This window comes from Metopolophium dirhodum, chromosome 4 (assembly GCF_019925205.1).
Source record: "Metopolophium dirhodum isolate CAU chromosome 4, ASM1992520v1, whole genome shotgun sequence".
Taxonomy (NCBI): Eukaryota; Metazoa; Arthropoda; class Insecta; order Hemiptera; family Aphididae; genus Metopolophium; species Metopolophium dirhodum.
In genome coordinates, this window is record NC_083563.1 from 4766590 (window position 1) to 4788604 (window position 22015).

Genomic DNA, 22015 nt, shown 5'->3' on the forward strand with positions numbered 1-22015 from the left:
TTAAAAACCTGATAACATTTTTTAATATTGAAAATAAAAAACCTGTTACATCCTGTATACTTAGGGTTCTTAAATGCATATTTAGTTGTTTTTAAAAAAATAGTTATAAATTATTCTTTTATCATATTTTTACAAATTTTACCTATAATAAACAAATTATTTATATTCATAAATTAAAAAGAAAATAATTTTTGAATTATAATATTCAAAACATGTTATTTGAATAGTGAAAATAATCTCAAACACCAAAATATAAACATTATTTATATTTTTTTCAATTGAAACTTTTTAAAAACATTATTTGTATAATCAAATTGTTTCGTTTTTTTAGATATCAATTACGGATAATGGTTCTCCTCAAATTACAACTGAAAATCTGTTGAACATCGTAATTTTAGATCAAAATGACTGCCCATCTAGTCCAAGATCAGTGAATGTTCTTATTTATTCAATCAAAAATGAATATCCTGTAGGAAAAGTTGCAGATGTGAGGCCGATTGATCCTGATACAACAGGAGATTATAAATGTTATCTCGAAAAAACAAACAACGATTTTTTGATTCCTGAAGCCTGTGATTTACATATCAATAGCATATCTAAACCAGTTACTGTGCTTCATGTGTCTGGTAATGATGGCAAACACGATTCTGTCACTAATATTGTTAAAATAGAATATCAAACAATCGATAAGAATATTATAGAAAATACAGTTTTTACTAGAATTGACAATGTCACTTCTTCGGGTTTTATTGAAAACCATTATACGAAATTTATGAATGTATTGAACTCAACATTTGAAGATAACGACCCGTTGTTGTACAGTATTAACGAAGTAGATGGTGGTATTGAGGTAGCAATAGCTGCAAGAGGTTTGACTAAAGAGCATATGAACGACGCGTTAAGGAGTAAATCAAATAGCATTGCACAATCAACAAGATTGCCAGTTTTCTTCGATTATTCACCATGTCAAAAGAATACTTGTGAAAATTATGGAAATTGTTCTAGTTCTCTAGTTATATCGAAAGAACCACGAGTAACAAATTCTCAAGATTTTATTTTTACTTCGCCCACCATATTACAAGAATTTTTTTGTACCTGTGCTGAAGGATATGCAGGAAAGAAATGTGATAAACGACAAGATCCATGTGCACCAAATCCTTGTCAGTACGGAGGTACTTGTAGAAGACAAGGCATTAGTTATCAGTGTTTCTGCCCTTCAGATAGAGAAGGCCTAGAATGTGAGAAAGAGCGTTATGATAAATGCGACAACAACCCTTGTATGAATGGTGGTAGTTGTAAACAAACTCAAGACAACATTGGATACTTTTGTTTATGCAGACCGGGATATCGAGGAAACATATGCGAGTTATCAGCTGATTCATGTCGACCTAACCCGTGCTTGAATGGAGGATCTTGTGTATCTTTGAAACCTGGATATAAGTGTAATTGTCCGAACGGCTTGCACGGAAGACATTGTGATAAGTCATCGTTTGGATTCAATGAGTATTCATATATGTCATTCCCGTCATTGGACAGTATAACCAACGATATAACAATAGTTTTTTCTACATCTAAACCGGACTCTCTACTCTTATATAATTATGGAACCCAGGTTGGAGGAAGATCAGATTTTATAGCAATTGAATTGATCGAAGGGAAATGCGTATTCTCATACGGTGGTGCTAGAAGCTCTATAACTGCGATTAGTGTTGGAAAAAGTGACGGATCTTCATTAGCTGACAGTCAATGGTATAAGATAACTGCTGTAAGGAATGGTAAAGTTCTGTCATTGAGTGTCGCGTCATGTATTGATAATGGTGACAATTGTCAAGAGTGCAGACCATCGGATAAGTCATGTTATAGTGATAATACAGGAACCGTAGGGTATGTATTAGTTCAATAATCAATGTATAATATTTGTATTGTTTGTATTCAAATAAGTTAAAAAATGTGTTTCAGAACTTTGAATTTCAATGGAAATAATTTGTTGATTGGTGGAGTTATTTCAGCAGATCCCTTATTAGAAAGACCTGGGCAGTTACGATCGGACGATTTTGTTGGTTGCGTGCACAGTGTTACTATCAATGGCTATGGTATGAACCTTAGTAGCCCATTATCTTCAAAAGCTGTCGATCCATTCTGTAATCGTCAAGGCCTTTGTGCTCAATCATCAACACTATGTGGTGAAGGATCTTCTTGTTTGGACCGATGGAATGGTGTTATGTGCAAATGTGAAGATAATGATGTTCTATCGCCAAATTGTTTTCAAGCATTTAAACCAGTCTCGTTGGGCGAAGGTTCATTCCTTGAGTACAAGATCACAGAGAAGCACAGGCGAATGCATTTATTGGAATCTATTTATAATGGAACAACAGTTTGGCGACAAGAGTCTAGAATTAAGAGAAGTTCATTTGTTGTAACCCCAGTTAAGGAACTTAGTCTGATGTTTAGAACAATGAAATCAAATGCTACTATACTTCTTGCAGCTTCCAATTCAGATTTTACGCTAGTTAAAGTACATATTATATTTTAAAAATATCAATCTAAATATTTATATCTACAATTTTTTTTTCAGCTTATAAACGGTAAACTACTCTATTCATCGTTTTTAAGTACTTCGACGTCTACTGTGAATATGTCAGTAGAAAAAAATGTAGATGATGGAAACTGGCATAATTTAACAATGGTAATTGGTGCAAAAAGCTTGAAATTATTTTTGAATGGTCAAAAAGTTGGAGAAGAACTGGATTCGGTTAGCGTACACGATTTTTTGGATCCATATCTAACTAAAATGTACCTAGGTGGTGTCGATCGTGAATATTTCTCTGGAAAAATCGATACATCAAGTGAGTTTATTGTTATAATTTAAAAAATTCCAATTTTGTTAAGTTAAAAATAATAAAAATTATGAAAAGTTACTTACACAATTAAAATAAGTCAGTCATTTATTGAAAATTAAAACTATCGTATAATAATTATATATATTAAAACATTATCGTAAGTTGAATTTTATTTTAATTTTTTTATTAAAAGATAGTATATATATTCTTTGATAAGTTTGTCGAGCGTGTTATCAAAATTAATAAAATAATTTAAAAATATAGACACTTAAATACCTTATATAATTAACTTGATTTTAGTAATAGCGATAATTATATAGATTGATGTATTTAAGAAAAGATACAAAAATGAATAACTCCGAGATTTTGTAAATTGCATCTATTAAACTTAACTGAGTTTCTAAACTAAGTAGAAAATGTACTTGTATTTCGATAAGTTAATTGAAAAAATAATAAAGTTCAGTTAGTCAAAATCAAGAAATTCATTAGGTATCTACCTTAAAATAATAAAAACTTATAAAATAAACTCATTAAAATAAAAAGTATTAAATATGTAATATCATATCAACTTATTAAATTGTTTAATGCTAATCGTTTTCAGTGTACAAGTATAGTGTTAATGCTACTCTGGTATTAATTATTAAAAACAATTTTTCAGGTTTTTCAGGCTGCTTAGCTAATTTAACAATCAATAAAGAACTTCAACCATTTAATGGCACTGGTAGTATATTTCCAGAAGTTTTTCACACTGGAAATATATCATTCGATTGTGATCTGTCCGGGCTTGCATCAGTTGGTGTGGCTGTCACTGATCCGCTTAGCCTCGGAATTACGTTGGTTATTGTGTTTTTCGTTATATTATTGATGGCGATAACAATAAGTTTTGTCGTGTTTAAAATACGGAGACAAACAAAATGCGATAAAGACTCTGATAGTGGCAAAGATCATTTCCAAAGTGGTCTCCATTCTGAATCTCCAGCTCTAAACACAATACCTGTGTCATCTTTCATGTCAGAAACTGGAGACGTAATACGGCATCATATGGTGCCACCGGAAATACTTTCCAAGCGCTACAAAGATCAAGACATGGGCATGAATGATACACATAGGCCACATAGACCGGATATAATTGAAAGGGAGGTCGTGGGAAAATCTCCGCCACCACAAAGAGACGAGCTTAATCAGCACATGAAGAATATGCATCAGCACGATAGTGTGACCGGGGATCATGATATGCCCGAACACTATGACCTAGAAAACGCTAGCTCTATAGCACCGTCGGATATAGATATTGTCTATCACTATAAAAGTATGTGTTCAAAAACATTACATCGATAAACGAACATATATTATTATATTATTCAAACCATTTTAATTCCGTGAAACTATTTATTTAAACGCCAATACGAGATTTTTATTAACGATATAATATATTAAGTATTAATGTTTAACCCAAACATGATATGTGAAATTTGCTTTTATCTATATTCTATGCAGATTTAATTCTATAATTGATTTGAATATTAGTTAATATGCCTTGAGAGTATTTCATTAAAATATTGGTCTTTATCTTAATTCACTCGTTAAGTGTTTTGCATTAACCATATTATTATTTAATTGAAATGCATTATTTATTCAAACGTTAGTTCTTATCATTAGACGTATGTTAATAGTTATTATGCATTTATTTTAATGAATGCCGATTTTTTTTCTGAATAATAAATTTTCTCAAAAAATAATTCTTTTTGGTTGCGAAATGTTTTTGATACGTTTATTGTAAAGTATGTAATGTTGACTGTTTAGGTTACCGAGACGGAAACAATTTACGGAAAATGAAGTCTCATCTTAGTCCTGGGATGCCGTCTAACATGTATCATAAACAAATGCGACACGCAACTGGCTTTCAATCACCACATTCCAGAGATAGTCGGTCAGCGGCACCACCACCACCTCCGCCATTGGATTCTACCAGTCACATGCAACACCAAAGCACACCGCTCGCTAGGCTAAGTCCTAGCAGTGAACTTAGTCAACAGTTACCCAGAATACTCACGTTGAGAGTAAGTCGCCTTTTAGTTTTATTTGAGGTTTAGAATTTTAATCACAATACGTTCGTTGAAAAAAAATAATATTATCTGAACAAACAATATTAACCTTTTGTTTATTTTTATAATAGAAGTATAATATCTATACTTAGAAAATCAATATTTTATAATGCCCGCTATTAAAGCATACATATTAAGAATGTGATAGCTAACGTTTTAAGAATAAAACTTTACACTATTATTAATTATACCTAAAGGTACATCGTTTAAAATTATTAAACGACTTATAAAGCGTGGCGAGATATACCAATGTATAGGAAATATATAAGGGAGTTAGTAATTATTACTATTAACGTATAGTACAAACAATATTTAAAAAATACTGCCAATAGCTATGATTTTATCATATATGGCCACTTCTGTAGTACTAAATATATCTTGGTACTAAAATGCTAAATCATGATATTATTAGCATCGAACAATATTATTCGAGTAATTTAATTTTAAATCGCAGTGTAACGATGAAATGCACAATAAAATTAGGTTAGGTTATAAAATATAATTTGATAATACTTACCAATGCGTATGCTACCATAAATTGCATAGATTTATTTTAACGATTGCATTATATTATGTGTTTAATTCAATATAATATTTCGTTTAATCTGTTTTATTACAGGACCACTTAAAAACATTACTACGGTATTTATGTTGACAGTTTTTTTAAAATAAATTTGCATGATTATGTATATTTAAAAAAAAAATTATTGAAGAAAAAGTTTAGAATAATTATCATACGATTCCGATATCAGTGTGACTTACAAAACAAACATTTAAATTTGAATCTTAAAAACGTTACGCTCTTTGTAAAACTAACAACAATTACTATAAAAAGACTATACTCTTAATTATAGCAGATGGATAAATTAAGTCGTTGTAGGAGCCACCTAAGTTGTTGGGTTTGCATTCCTAAGTCTGTTTAAAATTTATGTTTGAATAATTAATTAAATTAAATTAATTGAAACACGCTTATTCATGTGTATGATTTTTTATCGATGACTTATTACTTGTTAGATAATTCCATTTTCCAGCATCAGTCTATAAACTGTTTTTTAATATGATAGCCGATAGGCTATTACAATCATTTTAGGTTATATTATATAATAAGTGAATAACTATATAAATTTATAATTTTGTTTCCTATAGCCAATAGGTAAAAAGGATTTTGAAATGCCAATGAGATTTATTTTTTGTAAATAGTTTTAAATAGGTAGTGCCCATAGCACATATAGGTAGTTGGTAAGTACTAATTAGGTAATATGAACTTCACATATAGGTACAATTTGTTTTATTAATTACTATCTATCCCGCGCACTTTGTTGACCGATGATAGGTAGATACTTTAGATCTTTATGTTATACTTATAGAAAATTAATAAATATTTATTATACCTAAGTTGTATAAAAAATATATATAAATAAATAATAATAATATAACATAAAGACCCAAAGTATATAATAATAATTATTATAAAACTTTTGGACCCAAAAATTACAACTATTAAAAAAATTATGATTGTTCAACTCCTTTTGGGTGTAACTCGCTGCAGTAAGTGCAACTCGGCCACCTTTGTTGGTTAATGTGCGAAAATTCGATTTGATGCATGCTTGCACCTGATCTGCCCGATTAACCAATAATAATCAATAATAAATAAATACTATTTCTTCTAAATATTTATCTTATGACCAATAGTAACCATTTATAAATAAACATTTCCATCGTAAATCTTAAAATCCCTGTTTGAGCACCTACCCGGGTTGACCTACAGGGTCCAACTGTGCATCTAAATTATCCTGAAAACCATTCAAACACACACTTAAAATGTCATCAAAATCGGTCCAGCTGTTTAGGAATGCATAGAGGACGCACACACGGACAAATAAACATTAATTTTTATATAATATACAGATTGATAAATCATCTGTTTGACGGAGTGCGTTGGTGGTTAATCGATGCGCATGCCTGTGTGACGACTGACGAATACACTTGCGAAACAATCATAGGTATTATATATTATTATAATCATTATTAACCAAATTCCAAACGTCCTTTGGTATTTGTCAAAATGGGTACCTATACCAACGAGGTTCGGATCAGCTGCAGTAACATACTGACATCGGACACACGCATTATAGTTGTGTACTCGTGACCGTGTCAATGTGTCATCGGATTACAATCGAACCGACAGTAATATACGATATAAATGATAACACTTTATATTTATAATTTAATATTATGTTATTGTATTATACGAAAAATCGTCGTGATAAAAAGCGGTCTCTACGCGATTATTTAATCGAGGTTTTCTCAAGATTTTCCAAACCTATAACCATATAATATACGTATAATATTATGTAATTACAATAAAATCTAATTTAGAAATAACGGCCTCAGATATGTATGAAACTGTCTATTCCTATAAGGAACCTGTGAATAATATAAGTGACTTTGTGCATCCTACCTTGACGCGCCGTCTGGCGCGTAATCCTCGGTAAACGGACGGCACGTGTCGTAGGGCTGGATGAGGTAGGTAATCAAGATTCGTTTCGCTACTGCACTATCTAATAAGCGCTCTCGAACGACGTTATAACGTGATAAGGTTTGGTTATAGGTCGACACGACGACATTCGCATCTGGAATTGCACCGCACTAATGCACACTATAAATAAAAATAATAATACACTACCTACTTATACACAAACGAACGCGTAAACCCGAAATTAAAAAAAAAAAAAAACCGTAAAAACGATCGCACAGATCAAGAGCCTAGAGATAGGTTTGGTTAGATCCATAAATGTTATGGTGACAACTTTTCGAACTCGCCCCTGTCCGCGAACTTTTTAGTGAGAACGTGGGACTAAATGTGAACACATATTACACATTACCTATAAGTTGAATATATTCAACACAATACAACACGGCATAGTGAAATCCCGAATCAAACGGTTTAGGTATAGTCGTACCTATCGAAATGGTAACAGTATTATTTTCCGTTGGTTATCATCGGTCGCCATCCGCGTCTTCTCCTGCAGGCTGAAACAGCCATCCAATTATATTCTCGGAAAGTTTTCGATATCGAACCATTATTATTGCATCGCCGTCTGCGATATGTCATATACGTAAATTGGATGATAATAATGTCCAACAAGTGACCAACAAATTTGTTGGATTTATATTTTCATATTATGTGTCTGGTTGTGCTGTTAACTTTGTGAGCGTCGACCCCGTTTCTCGAGAATTACGTGCCTCTGTGCCAATCGGTTTTCAAAGCAAGTATGCACATTGCATACCACTCAATTATATTAATCACCGGGTTCCTTGTAGGAATATAAACAATTCTTCTATACCAAGTTAATTTAGAATTGTATTTAGGTATATATATTATTGTAAAATGTGTAGGTTTCGAAAATCTTAGTAAAATATTCACACGATATACTTGTTACTAACAATGATTATTAATTGGTAAATTAATAAAGATAAATATAAATACCATAAAAATAATGTAATTATTAGTGTGTGAAAGAGGTCGTTAAAAGTGTTTTGAACCGTTGAAAGTTTAGTAAGTTTTAAATGGGTCCTCTATGTGGGCTATGATAGCTATAGTTGGTGATGCCTTTAACGTATATTATGCTGTTTGAAACCTTAGTACTTATCATATTATTTGTAGATCTTAGGTTAGATTTAGCTCTTTCGTTAGGTTATAAATTCTGATATAAATTTACCTACTTATCTATTTTTTATGTATTACGAAGATCTTAAACTAGGAATTTCTTCGATTATGGCCTCTACACATTTTTACTATACATCACAATAAATCGGTCTTCATACTACTCGGAGTGATCATTTGTAATTTAAATTATTGGTTTTAAAAAATAATAAAAGTCGTAGGTAAAATAGATTTTTATTCAATAAACCGGTTATGCAACCATTATACAACCGGCTATATTGTTACAAATTAAAATTTATTCTATTTTATTGACTTTCGACAATTCTATAGACTTTATTCTATTATAATACCTTTGTTGTTGAACTACAGGTTGTGTGATGTTACCTACTTATTATACTTTATTATGTTTATGCGCGTGTGTGTATATACCTATATACCTATCAATATTATATATTACATATTATAATGGATCTACGGGAATGTAAGATTAGGATCTAGGTAAAGGACTTTGAATGTAGGTATACTAAATAATTATTAAACAATGATAAACACCACAGAAAACATGTCATTATATTATTTTGTTTTTACTTTTTGGAACGTGGTCTGGTAATTATTTTTTATTCGGATAATATTAGCTGATACCTCTAATAATATTATTAGAGTGCGATAAAAAGGATATTACTATTACATAATAATATACTGTTAATGGTATTGAAATCTACCAAAACCGATGCGTGTGCTGTACTACACTAAATCGTATAGAAACGAATTACATAGGCATATATTATTATACACAACAGGTAATACACGTATAGAACATCGTTTAATAACAATATATATAATATATTACATACCTAATATTCCTAATGTATTCGAATTATAAACGTAGTAAAAATAACTTATGCTCGGGAATCGCGTTACACGCTATAGCATTACGCGTTTGGCCGCACTCATTATCATATTATATAGTTGAATGTGAAACGAAGTGAGTGGCGAGATAATTAATTGGAGTCCGTCGCGGCAGCGTGATGTTTTTTAGCCCGTGTAAATGCATACATATTATGTATATTTATACGCGCAGACTGCACTTATAATAATACGTCCAGGAAAATATAGTCGGGCCATTATTTTACTAATGGACTTGGACATTAAAAATCAGCAAAAAAACATATATAATATAGGTAGGTAACTAACCAACTAAACCAATGTTATTATATCTGTGTAGTTACAGTTGTGCAATGACGTAAATACGATAGTCGAACGCACAGTATTCAAATATTGAAAGCAATTATTTATATATATATATATATATATTATATACATAATATATAAGTATAACGAGTCTCGTAGTATAATAAGATGTACCTACTCAGGTGCATATTATAATTAATCTGTAATATTCTGTATCATTCTATTAGAATACAATAATATAATGCAATATACCCCTCCAAATTTAACGACCATATAGGTACAGCCGATTAGTACTCCGATGTTTCACTCGTATACATGCAGTATACATTATTTTAAATACACGGACACATTTTTTTATACTCAACGGGCCGCTGCTAAACATTATTTATTATGATTATAATTATATCATTCTGTAGAATTTTTTTGATGTGAACCAAAACGGTTGATATTAACTCGATCAATTGTTTTTTGTGCGCAGGACATAAGCGGTAAACCACTTCAGACGGCGCTGTTGGCCACCTCGTCGTCAGGCGTGGTGAGCAAAGACTGTCCTATGCACAGCAACAGTGAACGGAGCTTGAACAGTCCGGTAATGAGCGGTCACAGCCTGTCGGGCAGTGGTATGTCCGGCGGTGGAGGTGGAGGCGGTGGCGTGGTCGGGAGCAACAGTGGCGGTGGCGGCAGTGGCGTGGGCAGTGGCGGGCGGTCGCAGTCGCAGCTACAGCAACAGCAACAGCACGGCCGACCACCCAGCCTGGGGAGCACGGTGGACGTGGTGTCCGGGACGGGCGGCAGCGGCGGACGACCGTCCAACATAATGGTGGACGACCACGCACACCTCCGCCGGCACCAGCAGCAGCATCACCGGCAGAACGACGATGATGACGACGACGACACCGGTACGTCAACGTCGTCGGACGAGAGTGGCAACGACTCGTTCACGTGCTCGGAAATTGAGTACGATAACAACAGCGTGTCGGGCGAGAAGCTCAGCGACGTAATATTCAACAAGATCGGCAGCAGCGGTGGCAAGAGCGCGTCCGGGTCGTCGGACAGGGATTCTCAGCGCCGCCGCCGGTTGCCGCTCCCGTCGCAGCTCCCACCTTCGTCGTCCTCGTCGTCCGACGCCGCAGTCATGGTAGCCCAACACCAGCAACAGCAACAGCACCAGCAACAGGAACAAATGCAGGCGGCCGCGGGTTATGACACGTTCGACTCTTCGTTCAGGGGCTCTCTGAGCACGCTGGTGGCGTCCGACGACGACGGTCCTATGTACCGTAACGTCCGGACGCCCAACAACAACCCGTCCGAGTCGTCCAGCATACCAGTGGGCCTTGGCTGGGATTACCTGCTCAACTGGGCCCCGTCCAACAACGGCATGAGGCCAATCATGCAGCCGCCGTCGCCGTCGTCGCCTTACACCGACCACGATCACCGCTTGCACCACCACCATCACCACGTTGGCAGTGGTGTTGGTGGTGGCATCGGCAATGGTCAGTCAGCCGTTGACTCTGTGGCGACGAGAACGGGCGAAGGTACATCATCGTCCAGACAGTCGCCTAAGTCCCCGGAAGAGTACGTCTGACGACAATGACGACAACGACCGCCGTGACCATGTTGAACAGTAATAAAAAAATATGTCGCGCCCGGTCGACGCAAACGGTGCTAGTCCAATACATTATTCCCGTCCCCCGAGCAGTCACCATTATTATTAATTATTATTATTTTTATGTATTTTAATTCCTGTCTCTTTCGAATCACTTTTTTTATATTTTTATACTCTTAAGTAATTTTACTACCTTGTAAATGTGTAATTAATATTATTATAATAATATAAAAAAGTATTACATAATCGTGTTTTGTACAAAATATTTTAATTATATGTACAATTTTCATAAATATAAGATACCTATTATAAATAGATATAAACATATAATATTATAGTCGTAGACATATATGTATAAGCTATATACAAAGATACGTTTCGCGATTGTACATAATATTTGTGCCATATAGTTTTGTAAGTATAATATGTATATATATAAAAATATGTGTACCAATGAATAAAAAATTGACTGATTTTCTTATTTTTCCATTTTCGTGTTTGTATCATTTTTTTCCATCACGAAAACGTTCGTGGACATGTCTTCCATTCATGTCACATACAACCACTGCGCACAAGGCGTTATTGTTAATCGTTTTCGCTTAAGCTCAGCGAAGATCACACACAAATATCGATAATAATGTACATGCAGTGGCGTCAGTTGGGAGAGGGATGGCAGGGTGAGAATAAATTCCCAACCCCCCTTGTCATTAGCGGGCTGCTGTCGGGCCAGGTATGGGCTAGTTTTGGGCCTTCATATAGTACCTAACAGGTAATATATTTAGGTATCCCTCTGCATGACTACATATTATGTATTCATTATTTTAGTCATTGTTATCTCTCAAAAAATGTGTTATTTATGCCTATGATACTATAACTAGTAAGTAAGTATACAATTGTGTAAGAAGGCTATATTTTGTATTGAGATAAAAATGCAACTGTAGTGTAATGTAATGTAATTGTTAGCGAGCGTTTTTGTTTCAGTTTTATTATGGGCCGGTCGAAAATGTTGTCCCCCAATCCCAAAAACTGAAATGACGCCACTGAATACATGTCTTAATGTCTCGGAAATTCGGAAACCTGGCGGACAGGCCCGTATTTGGACACTATATGCCCCAAGGCAACATATTTTCGCCACCCACGTGCCAAAAAAAGTAATTTCTTATAATGTAGGTAGGTATAACACTTAAACTATTTTGTTATAGACAATGTTGGTCCACAGAAAATTGATTTGATCCAATGAGTGGCACAACGTAGACATGATTTCTGAAAGGGGGGATCAAAAATAAAACGACATAGCTAAATGGGAGGGGAAAATTGGAAAATCCCCCACCTTCTCAAAACTTTTTACTTATAGGTAGTAAAATATTTAACAATAAGGAACAATGAATATAATATGAATTGATTCAAAATTCACATCAAACACAATATGAAAGATTATTCACTCCAAAGTCAATGGGAGGGGATCTGACCCCCTCGTCTACTACTACAAAATTCAAAAACATGTAAAATATGTATGAAAATGGCAATCAACCGGTGTCACTAGCACTATTAAGTTTGGAAGAAAATTGAAATTTTTTTTTATTAATGACTACATCTTTATTTATTTGAGTGGTCAGCCCAGTTTAAGCGGTTGTAATTCGCCCCTTATCCTTCAAAATCTATGTAACTTAAACGGCGCTGGGAAACTGATGGATTAATATATAATGGTAATAGGTATAATATTTACTACCTAGTGGTAGATGGTAGTTATGACAAAATAATAAATATTATAATATACTTTGCCATGGCGGTGGTGGTACCATAATACTATATACCTGTGGTACCTATCAGTGAGTCACACATTAAAATAGGGAACACTTTAAAATTGATGTGCAATGGCATGAATGTTGAATTTTTACGTAGGTAAAAAATATACGATTTCATTAAAAATATGAAATAAATATACTGAAAAATGCATGGCTACATTAAAAATCACTGAAAATGCACTCTTTACTCTTTAGTATAGCCTGCTGATTAAACATCTTGAAATTAGTTTCATATATTAATACCTTTATAAATTATAAGGTCATTTAAAAATACATTTTTATCATTAACGTGGTCCGGGGGGGAGATGACCCATAGTTCGCTACTGGAATAAATAAATAAATAAAATGGTTATAATTAATTCACAAAATAAATAACCATAATTTATGTTTGTATAAAGACTGGACTGAAGAGTATTGTATTATATTTTGTTTCTTTTTTTTTTTATTATTTACCAAATATTGGTGATTGGGACACCATCATAAATAATGCATAACATGTAAAGTGTATAACGAACCTAAAAAACTAATATTTATGACAAATATAAAACACACAATGGTCTGAGGTTAATGAATGTTTATTTTAAATAGCTAATATATCACTTTCTACGCTACATATGATATTTTAGTATACATTAGAACATAATAGATATAAATAATGTGAGAATAATATTAAAAATAATAGCAGTTAGATATATCACTTCAAATGCATAAGTTAATAATCTAATATAAATAGATAATGTATTAAGACACAGAATTGACCAAGGGCCCGTATTACAATCGTTAAACTAAAGATAAGCCGCCGAATTTGGCTGGTAAAATCAGTGGGTTAAGCGTAACCGAGGTTTAAACTATGATTGTAAAACAGGCCCTAAATGAACAAGTATGTTAAATATATTTTTTTACACACCAATATAAAATATATTATATTAGTGGTATGATAATTTAACTTCAACTTAAAAAAAGTTTTTATTTTAAAACTAACATAAATATGAGTAATGAGTAGGTTCATAATTATAAAATTTGAGAATTGTATTACAAAATTACTATCAGTTATAATAGACTAGCAAAGAATGTCAACAATTGGGACAATCTTAAAAAATAAAAGTATTACTGTAAGTCTGTAACAGTAGTATGGAATGAGAATTGTTCAACTATGATTAATGACAAATTATTATTACAATGTATAATGGCTAATATTTATAGCGTAAAAAAAAATAAAAAAATATAAAAGTTATAAAAAGAAGGAATTATCCAATAATATGAGTTATAACTTATAAATTATTTTAATAATACTAACAGGTTAACTGCAAGCGTAAATACCATCAACTAATTTATCAACAGTTTTCAGAAGCTAATATAAATTATAAACGCATACATCACATCATTAAAACATGATTATACTAATATGATGGATAAATAAGATGGTTTTGATGATTTAATAACTACAATTTGACTCGTAAATAGAGTGCTCAATTAACTTTGGTAGTTAATTTCATGTATTTGCTTGCTAAATCCAAATTAGGAACCTATGAAAAAAAAAAAATACAATAAACAAATAATACCATGCTTACAATAATTGTTGAATAATATATATTTATATGTAATAACTTATTTATTCTGTTATAAGTAACTAATATTAATTTATATAATAACTATTGGTTAGTTTATTTAAAAAATATACCAACTTGTGAAGTTCCGACATATTCTTTATTCCAAATAAGAGCGTACAACATTGGTGCCACAAATGAGCCGCAAAACAATGTCTCGACCCCCAACAATGTCTAATCATTTTGTGTTGGCTATTGTCAACGCCATCGTGCATACCACAGAAAATGTTTAGAGTGGGGTATACATGTGTGAATTTGACTGGCTTTTGTACGCCGCCCAGTGCGCTCTTATTTGGAATAGAGTATAGCGTTATTTAAAGCTCGGTAATCATGGTTGAAGTTAAAGCTTGAACTCTTTTAGCATTACAACTTTTGCACAACACATGATCATCTAATGGATAGCATCCTCTACCTTCAGCTTCTGATCCTAATAAAGTATCACAATCCTAGAAAAATAAGTTGACAAATTTATGGAAAATAAAATAAACTGGAATCAAAAATAATTTAAGGTATTTTTTTAACTGACTTCACATCTGTAACATTGCACATGGAAGCTTCGGTCCAATGCAACAAATCTTACTGTTTCATCTTGACCAACCTCTGGCATAATAGGGAATTGGCATACACTGCATTTTGGAGCAAATTTCCTATAGACAAAAATCGTGGTTATAGTAACATCACAAATATTTTTAATGTTTATAATATGTATGTACTTTAATGTAACGGTAATAAATATTTAACATCTTCACAATTAGGGACTATTTAACTATTTTATTTTCATACAGAAATTGATGACAATATGAAAAATATTCAAACTATCAAATGGTTTAATCTAGTAGTAACATTTTATAATAAACATTACATATTAATTAACTATATTTTATACAACCAGTTTATACAAGAATATTTATGTTTTTTGATCTTAATAATATTAATAGTAAATGATATTGATTTTTCAAATCATAATCAATAATTACTATATAATAAGACACTTTTACTTATTTACTACTACTTTTCTTTTATTGCTCAAACAATATCAACAACCCAATTATAAGCATACTTATTGAATATTCAGTTATATTTATAATTTTGATTATTTATTATGTATGCGTGCATAGCATACAAGATGCCTTACTTGTGAAAGTCATCAATACAATAAATTTGATTGGCTGCATCGATGGTGAAGGGTATACCATCCAATAATGTAGAGCATACAATACATCGGAAACAGTGAGGATGATATGGGCGTCCTGTGGCTCTCAGGATTCTATCCAAAATTGGTATTTGACAAACTGAACATTTTTCTAGTGTATCCTGAATATAATACAAAGTGAATGTGAAAATATTTATTTTAATTGCTATAAAATACAGTTATTATATTTGAATAGCATCATACATTCTACTTAGATATAATAATAATAATACATTAATACCAATAAAAAAAAATACTATTTTTTATAAAACTAAAGAATGGAAAATTTAAAACATTAAGGGAAAAAATTATCATGATAAAAATGCAGAAAATCTTGTTAATTACATTATAAATATTAATTTGTTTCAATACATACATTTGATGATAATTAACAGTTTATTTAGGTATAAAAACATAGGTGCCTTGTGTGCAATAACTAATTGTTAAAATAACACTGAATGCCTGAATTGACTCATAAAAATAGTTTGAAATCATTATCTAACAAAATTTGTTTGTTAAAAAATATCCCCATAATTTTTTTATATACAAGTGTATTTATGTATAATTTATACTAGGGGACAGTAAAAAAAAAATGCTAGAACAGTTATCTATCATACTTAACAAGTTAAAATGATTCTTACAACAATTTGTTGAAAATAATTAATTTTTAATTTTCTATTTAAAGGTTTTGTTATCACTCAATGTTAAATTAATATAAAATATTACAAGCTTACATGATATAGTATTTTATTAAAAACTGTAATAACTAATATAATGTTACTGTACATGTTATAATATAGACCTATAAAGATCTTTATAGGTCTATGGTTATAATCCGCGGCTTGAAACTGGTTATCATGACCAATTTTGGGTCTGGTAACCGCATTCTGGTTTGTAAGTTTAAATTTTGAGAAGCGATTAATAATTACCGGTAACCACCAAGGACAATTAAGGGGTAACGTGTAGCGATAATCTTTTTTTTTTTTTAAAAACCGGTCAATTCAACAAAACTGGAAATATCAAAATAATTAACGTTATATTTGATTTTTATATTTTATATTTTTTTTTACAGGATATTGTATTTCAATTTTCTGATTAATAATTTTATTTACAAGATTATACATGTAAGGTAATACTAAGTACGATTAAAGATGGTATACTGTTTGTAGCCGTGATAATAAGCAATAATCACCAATCGTAGTACAATTCATTGGTTCAAAGATATATTATAGAACATATTAGATGATTATTATTCATTTTATTTTATTGTAATTGTCGCTGTTGGTAACACTTTTCCGTGAACTATTTTTCAATTGATGGTTATGGCCTATGGGTAATTTACTAATTTAATTTAAATTTATATTTATCCATAGCTTCAAATGATAAAATATAGCCATATAGATATTTATTTTTTAATTTAGCTTGTCCTAAACCATTTTATAAAGTGGATACTTGTTTTGTTTTGTGTTTTAAAAGTAAAACACAAATTAAAAAAAACATAAATGGAAAAAACCGTTTCCAAAGTAGTTACTTGTAATCTTGAAGAATTAAAACCGCTTCCAAACCATTAACCACATTTTTAGAGATAATTTTGGTAACCGGTAATCAAAAACCCCTAAAACCGGTAACCAAATTTTTCATAAGCGATTCCATGCCCTGTTATAGTCAAATACTTACCAAATAACCTTCTTCGCAGTATGGCTTGTTATCAATGTGATAAAATGGTTTTCCTTCCAATTGATCTCCACAATGGGTACAGGTAAAACATTTTATATGATAAATATTACCCATTGCTGTGCACCCAAGACCTTCCTCCATTACTTTTTCATTGCATTTAGTACAATTCCCTAAATATATATGATAAATGATTATTTTTATTAATAAATGAAATTATTAACTCTTAAAATATATAAATAATATAAATAATATTATAGATTATAAAAAAATACTTACAATCTAAAGAACTTGCATTACTGTCCAAACTTTTTTTACCGTCATTGACGGACATTGAATTTACAAGGAGATCAGTTAAAGAATCAACTTCGGTTTCATGTTCACGAGTAGTAATGGACTGTGAAAGACTGCTCATTGAATATGTAGATGATAACTCACTAGGTGGACGAACAGCATTAATAGGCTCATAGATTGATTCATACATTTTCGATGCCTAAGAGAAGTAATAATAAAAATACAAATAATTAATGAAGTGATATCTATCTTATTGTCTATTCACCTGAGAAGAAGAATTATCAAAATCTTTTGCATCATCTTCGTAACTAACCGCCTTTTGAAGTTCAGAATAACTAGAACTTACTGGAGATGGAGGGCAGTGGTTGTTATCTTTACCTATTTTAAATATATATAATTAATAATCAAAATAAAATTTAAAAAATGTATCAATAAGTAATAACAAACCTAATGGTTTTAGATTGTCGTATAATGGATATTGAGTATTTTTATAAGTCGGTTTGCCTGTTTCAGCAATGTTAGAATATATGTTGTTGGATTTCTCATGGTAGTTCACATTGCTATAAATGCCTTGGGAAGGTTTTGGCATTTTTTTTGTTACTGTATTGTAGTAAGTGGGTTCATTTTGTGAAGTCAACTCTTCACTCTTGTACTTTACTCCAGAAACATTGGCATATAATGGACTTGACGGTTTTTTGTACATATTTCTGAGAACTAGATTTATAACTGTATAAACGATACTAAAAACAGTATTAGTCACCTGTGTGGAATTCGATGACAATGGAATGAATGATAAATTAACAATTAAATTGGTTTGTTGTAGATCGTTATTCTTACCTGGAAGATGTCTTGATTATGAACGGTCTCCTGCTTAAAATTTGATAATTTTAAACGCCTTGACGGATCGTAAGCAATTATTTTTTGAATGTAAATTGGAAATTTAATATAGGTATTAGGTAGATGCTTAAATAATGTGGGATTAGATTATGATATATTATATTAATAATAATAATAATAATATTTGATAACAGACGGATATACACATTGGATAATGATAAGCATGATGTCATAACATTATTATTATTTATATACCAATTCATGGAGGAAAAAGTGTTGTTAACTTGAAAATTGGTAGGCTGGTATAACTAAATACTTATAAAAAAAAAGTACTGGTACTATATACGTATTTGTTAATTGTTAGTACTTACTACTTAGTAGGTATTGTTCTATGGTACTATTATGGCCATGGCCCATTAGTAATACACATTAGTAATAGTAATTAGTACTCATTAGTAATACAATCGTAGAATCAGGGTTGATTAAAAACATGATTTTTTTAAAAAAATCAAACAAACTGTTTTTATCGTTTAAAACGTGTTTTTTTAAAATAATATTTTCAAATGTTTTAAATATGTCTAAAACATCATTTAATCGAGTTTAAAACAAAATATGTAATTTATTTAATATCTTAATTTTATAAAATGTTTATATATATATTAATTATAAACATTTTATAAAATTTATAAATTTTTATTTATGTTGGAGTACAACTATAATTACTAATTGTTATGTTATTTATTGGTATGTAATTTTAATAATTCTATTTCTAATTTCTTTATAGCTTATGCTTTACATTATGACTTGTTAAGTGTCAACTGTTATAGTTGAACAGTAAACATTCAACAATACATTTTAATATTTTATAATTCTGTTGTATAAGTTTGTGTTGTAATTTGTAAATGATATAGGTATTAAAAATTAAAATTAAACAAATATATTACCTACAGAACTACAGAAGTAATAGAACCATATATACTTTTAGTAATTTGAATAAGTAAGCTTATTATTACATAAATGTTATAAATTTCAAATTTGTTTATGAAACAAAAAACAATAATAAATAGGAGTTGTCAGTATGAAGTTATTAAATTATAAGTTATATGCACATAAATTATGTTTTTCTGTTTTAAACAACTGTTTTTTTATATTGTTTAAATCATTTGTTTTAAACGTTTTAAACAAAACCATGTTTGATTAATTTAGATGTTTAAAACATGTTTTAAACAAGTGTTTAAAACAAAATGTTTTAAACATCTCAACTCTGCAGTCATTACTAGTCATTACTCACTAGTAAGTATTTAGCTACAGCCCTACGGCTGTGACATTCTGACATTCATTAACAGTGTTGTATAAAGATAATTTTTTAAATATCTAGTAAAGATAAAAATCAACATTTATTATCCAGATAAAAAAAAAGATAAATTTTTTTTTTAATATGTTCCTACTTACCTATTTATTACAAACCTAACGTGAATACAATTTATAAAATTCCGGTAACAATATTTAATAACTAATAAGTGATGGGAAATTATTAAATAAACACATAGGAGGCTAGATCTGCCTTAATAAAATATAGATATACACTAATCATGTAGATGTTTTTGCAATGCTAAAATTAGTATTGTAGGTATTTTATTTTACACTAGATGGTAATATTATTATTAATAATTAATCAATAATAATTTTTTTTGTGAACGTTTCAATTTTAATTGCAGAATGCGGGTATCCTGTTGACGGACAGCGAATACGACGCTGATACGTAGTTAACCCAAAACATTTATTAGTTTATTACTAAGAACATTTAAAATATGAACTTGATATATCTAATGATTTAAGGACAAAAAATATATATAGGTATATTTATAAATTATAATACTAATACATATTAAATAATAATTTTTACCTATTATGTTTAAATATAAATTTACTATTTTGTAATCAGAAAATATAAAATACCTAATTAACATTAATTATAATTTATAATAGAAATATTTAAAAATTAAATTTTATCTAGATGTTTTAATTATTTATCTTAGATAACATATTTCCCATTTATCTGTATAAGATAAAACATATAATTAATATACCTATCTAGAAAAAACACAACACTGTTCATTAATTATTTCAATCCGTAAATTTGCATTAGTTTAATTTAATCAGGCAATAGACATGTATCATGTACTTATGTAAACTTGCTTTAAAATTAAAATATAAAAAGAAATCAAATTGGGCCTATATTATGGCTGTATAATAGTAGTATTACTTTTAAATTTGATAACAGATCAAATTTTAATTTACAATTACTCTAAAACAAAGTAAATTGGACGTGCAAGTAAATCCCCATGGTACATTATACATTATACCAGCGATTTTTTTTCCTAGCGTCGGGTTTTTTTATCCGAGAATTTTTTTTTGAGGATATTTTTTTCAACTACCCAGCCCTATACCACCCCTCTTCCACTAGGCGCCCAATGAATGCAACTATTCTCTATAAATAACTCATCTTTGTTGTAAATTATAAGTTAAGAAGTTCAGTTGCTGTTATGAATGACAAATGTTTGCTCATCATATACGACGTACACACACCCAACATGAATGACTTACATAAATAAACAAAAATTGACTTTCTCTTTGATTCCGATTACATCTGACCGGATATTGTAAGCTGTGAAATGTGAATACTATTATTATTGTATTGCACGTAGGTAGGTAGGTACCTAACCTATGTGTAATATTACAGATAGGTAGTTCCGTTGTGAGTGGATGCTCACGAATGCAAGGTAACGTAATGTTGTAATAAACTAATAAATAATAATATTGATACTATTAAGTATTAGTATTATAGGTGTTACATTCATAATTCATATAATAATATTATTAAAAAGAAATCATTTCGGTGTATAGAATGTGTATGCGTACCTATATAATGTGTAGGTATGACGTGTCGACGTACGCGTGTGAGTATGTGACGGTAATATTATAATGCCTGAGCGAGAGTGATAAAACTATACGAGTTATGTAATTTCGTTTATAGTGAAATATATAATATAATATAAACAGAGTGATTCACCAATCATGCTCACCCCTTTTTCTTTAATAATGCGTTCATTAAAAAAAATGATTTTTGGAATTTTTAACAAGATACCTACCTATGTCTACACAAAAATCATATTTTCACAATCTTAAGGTTTTTT

General features: G+C 30.7%; 2 protein-coding genes across 2 annotated transcripts in view; one reads left to right on the forward strand and one right to left on the reverse strand.

Annotated features, from left to right (window-relative positions):
• LOC132943120 (cadherin-related tumor suppressor) overlaps window positions 1-11890 on the forward strand; it is a 36861-nt gene extending 24971 nt beyond the window's left edge. The window contains exons 9-14 of the mRNA XM_061011944.1: window positions 332-1884; window positions 1960-2515; window positions 2576-2846; window positions 3499-4149; window positions 4644-4900; window positions 10282-11890. Of these exons, the coding sequence (XP_060867927.1) occupies window positions 332-1884; window positions 1960-2515; window positions 2576-2846; window positions 3499-4149; window positions 4644-4900; window positions 10282-11388 (4395 nt within the window). The 3' untranslated portion in view covers window positions 11389-11890. The remainder of the gene's footprint in view (window positions 1-331; window positions 1885-1959; window positions 2516-2575; window positions 2847-3498; window positions 4150-4643; window positions 4901-10281) is intronic.
• A 1883-nt stretch (window positions 11891-13773) lies between these two features.
• On the reverse strand, window positions 13774-18975 carry LOC132943659 (lipoma-preferred partner homolog). The gene is made up of 9 exons (XM_061012680.1): window positions 18819-18975; window positions 18429-18741; window positions 18247-18359; window positions 17967-18180; window positions 17691-17860; window positions 15957-16135; window positions 15348-15468; window positions 14900-15267; window positions 13774-14740 (listed from the first exon to the last, which is right to left on the reverse strand). Exons 2-8 carry the CDS (start codon window positions 18682-18684, stop codon window positions 15136-15138), a joined length of 1185 nt encoding a protein of 394 aa, XP_060868663.1. The 5' UTR covers window positions 18685-18741; window positions 18819-18975; the 3' UTR covers window positions 13774-14740; window positions 14900-15135.
• Between the last annotated feature and the right edge of the window lie 3040 nt (window positions 18976-22015).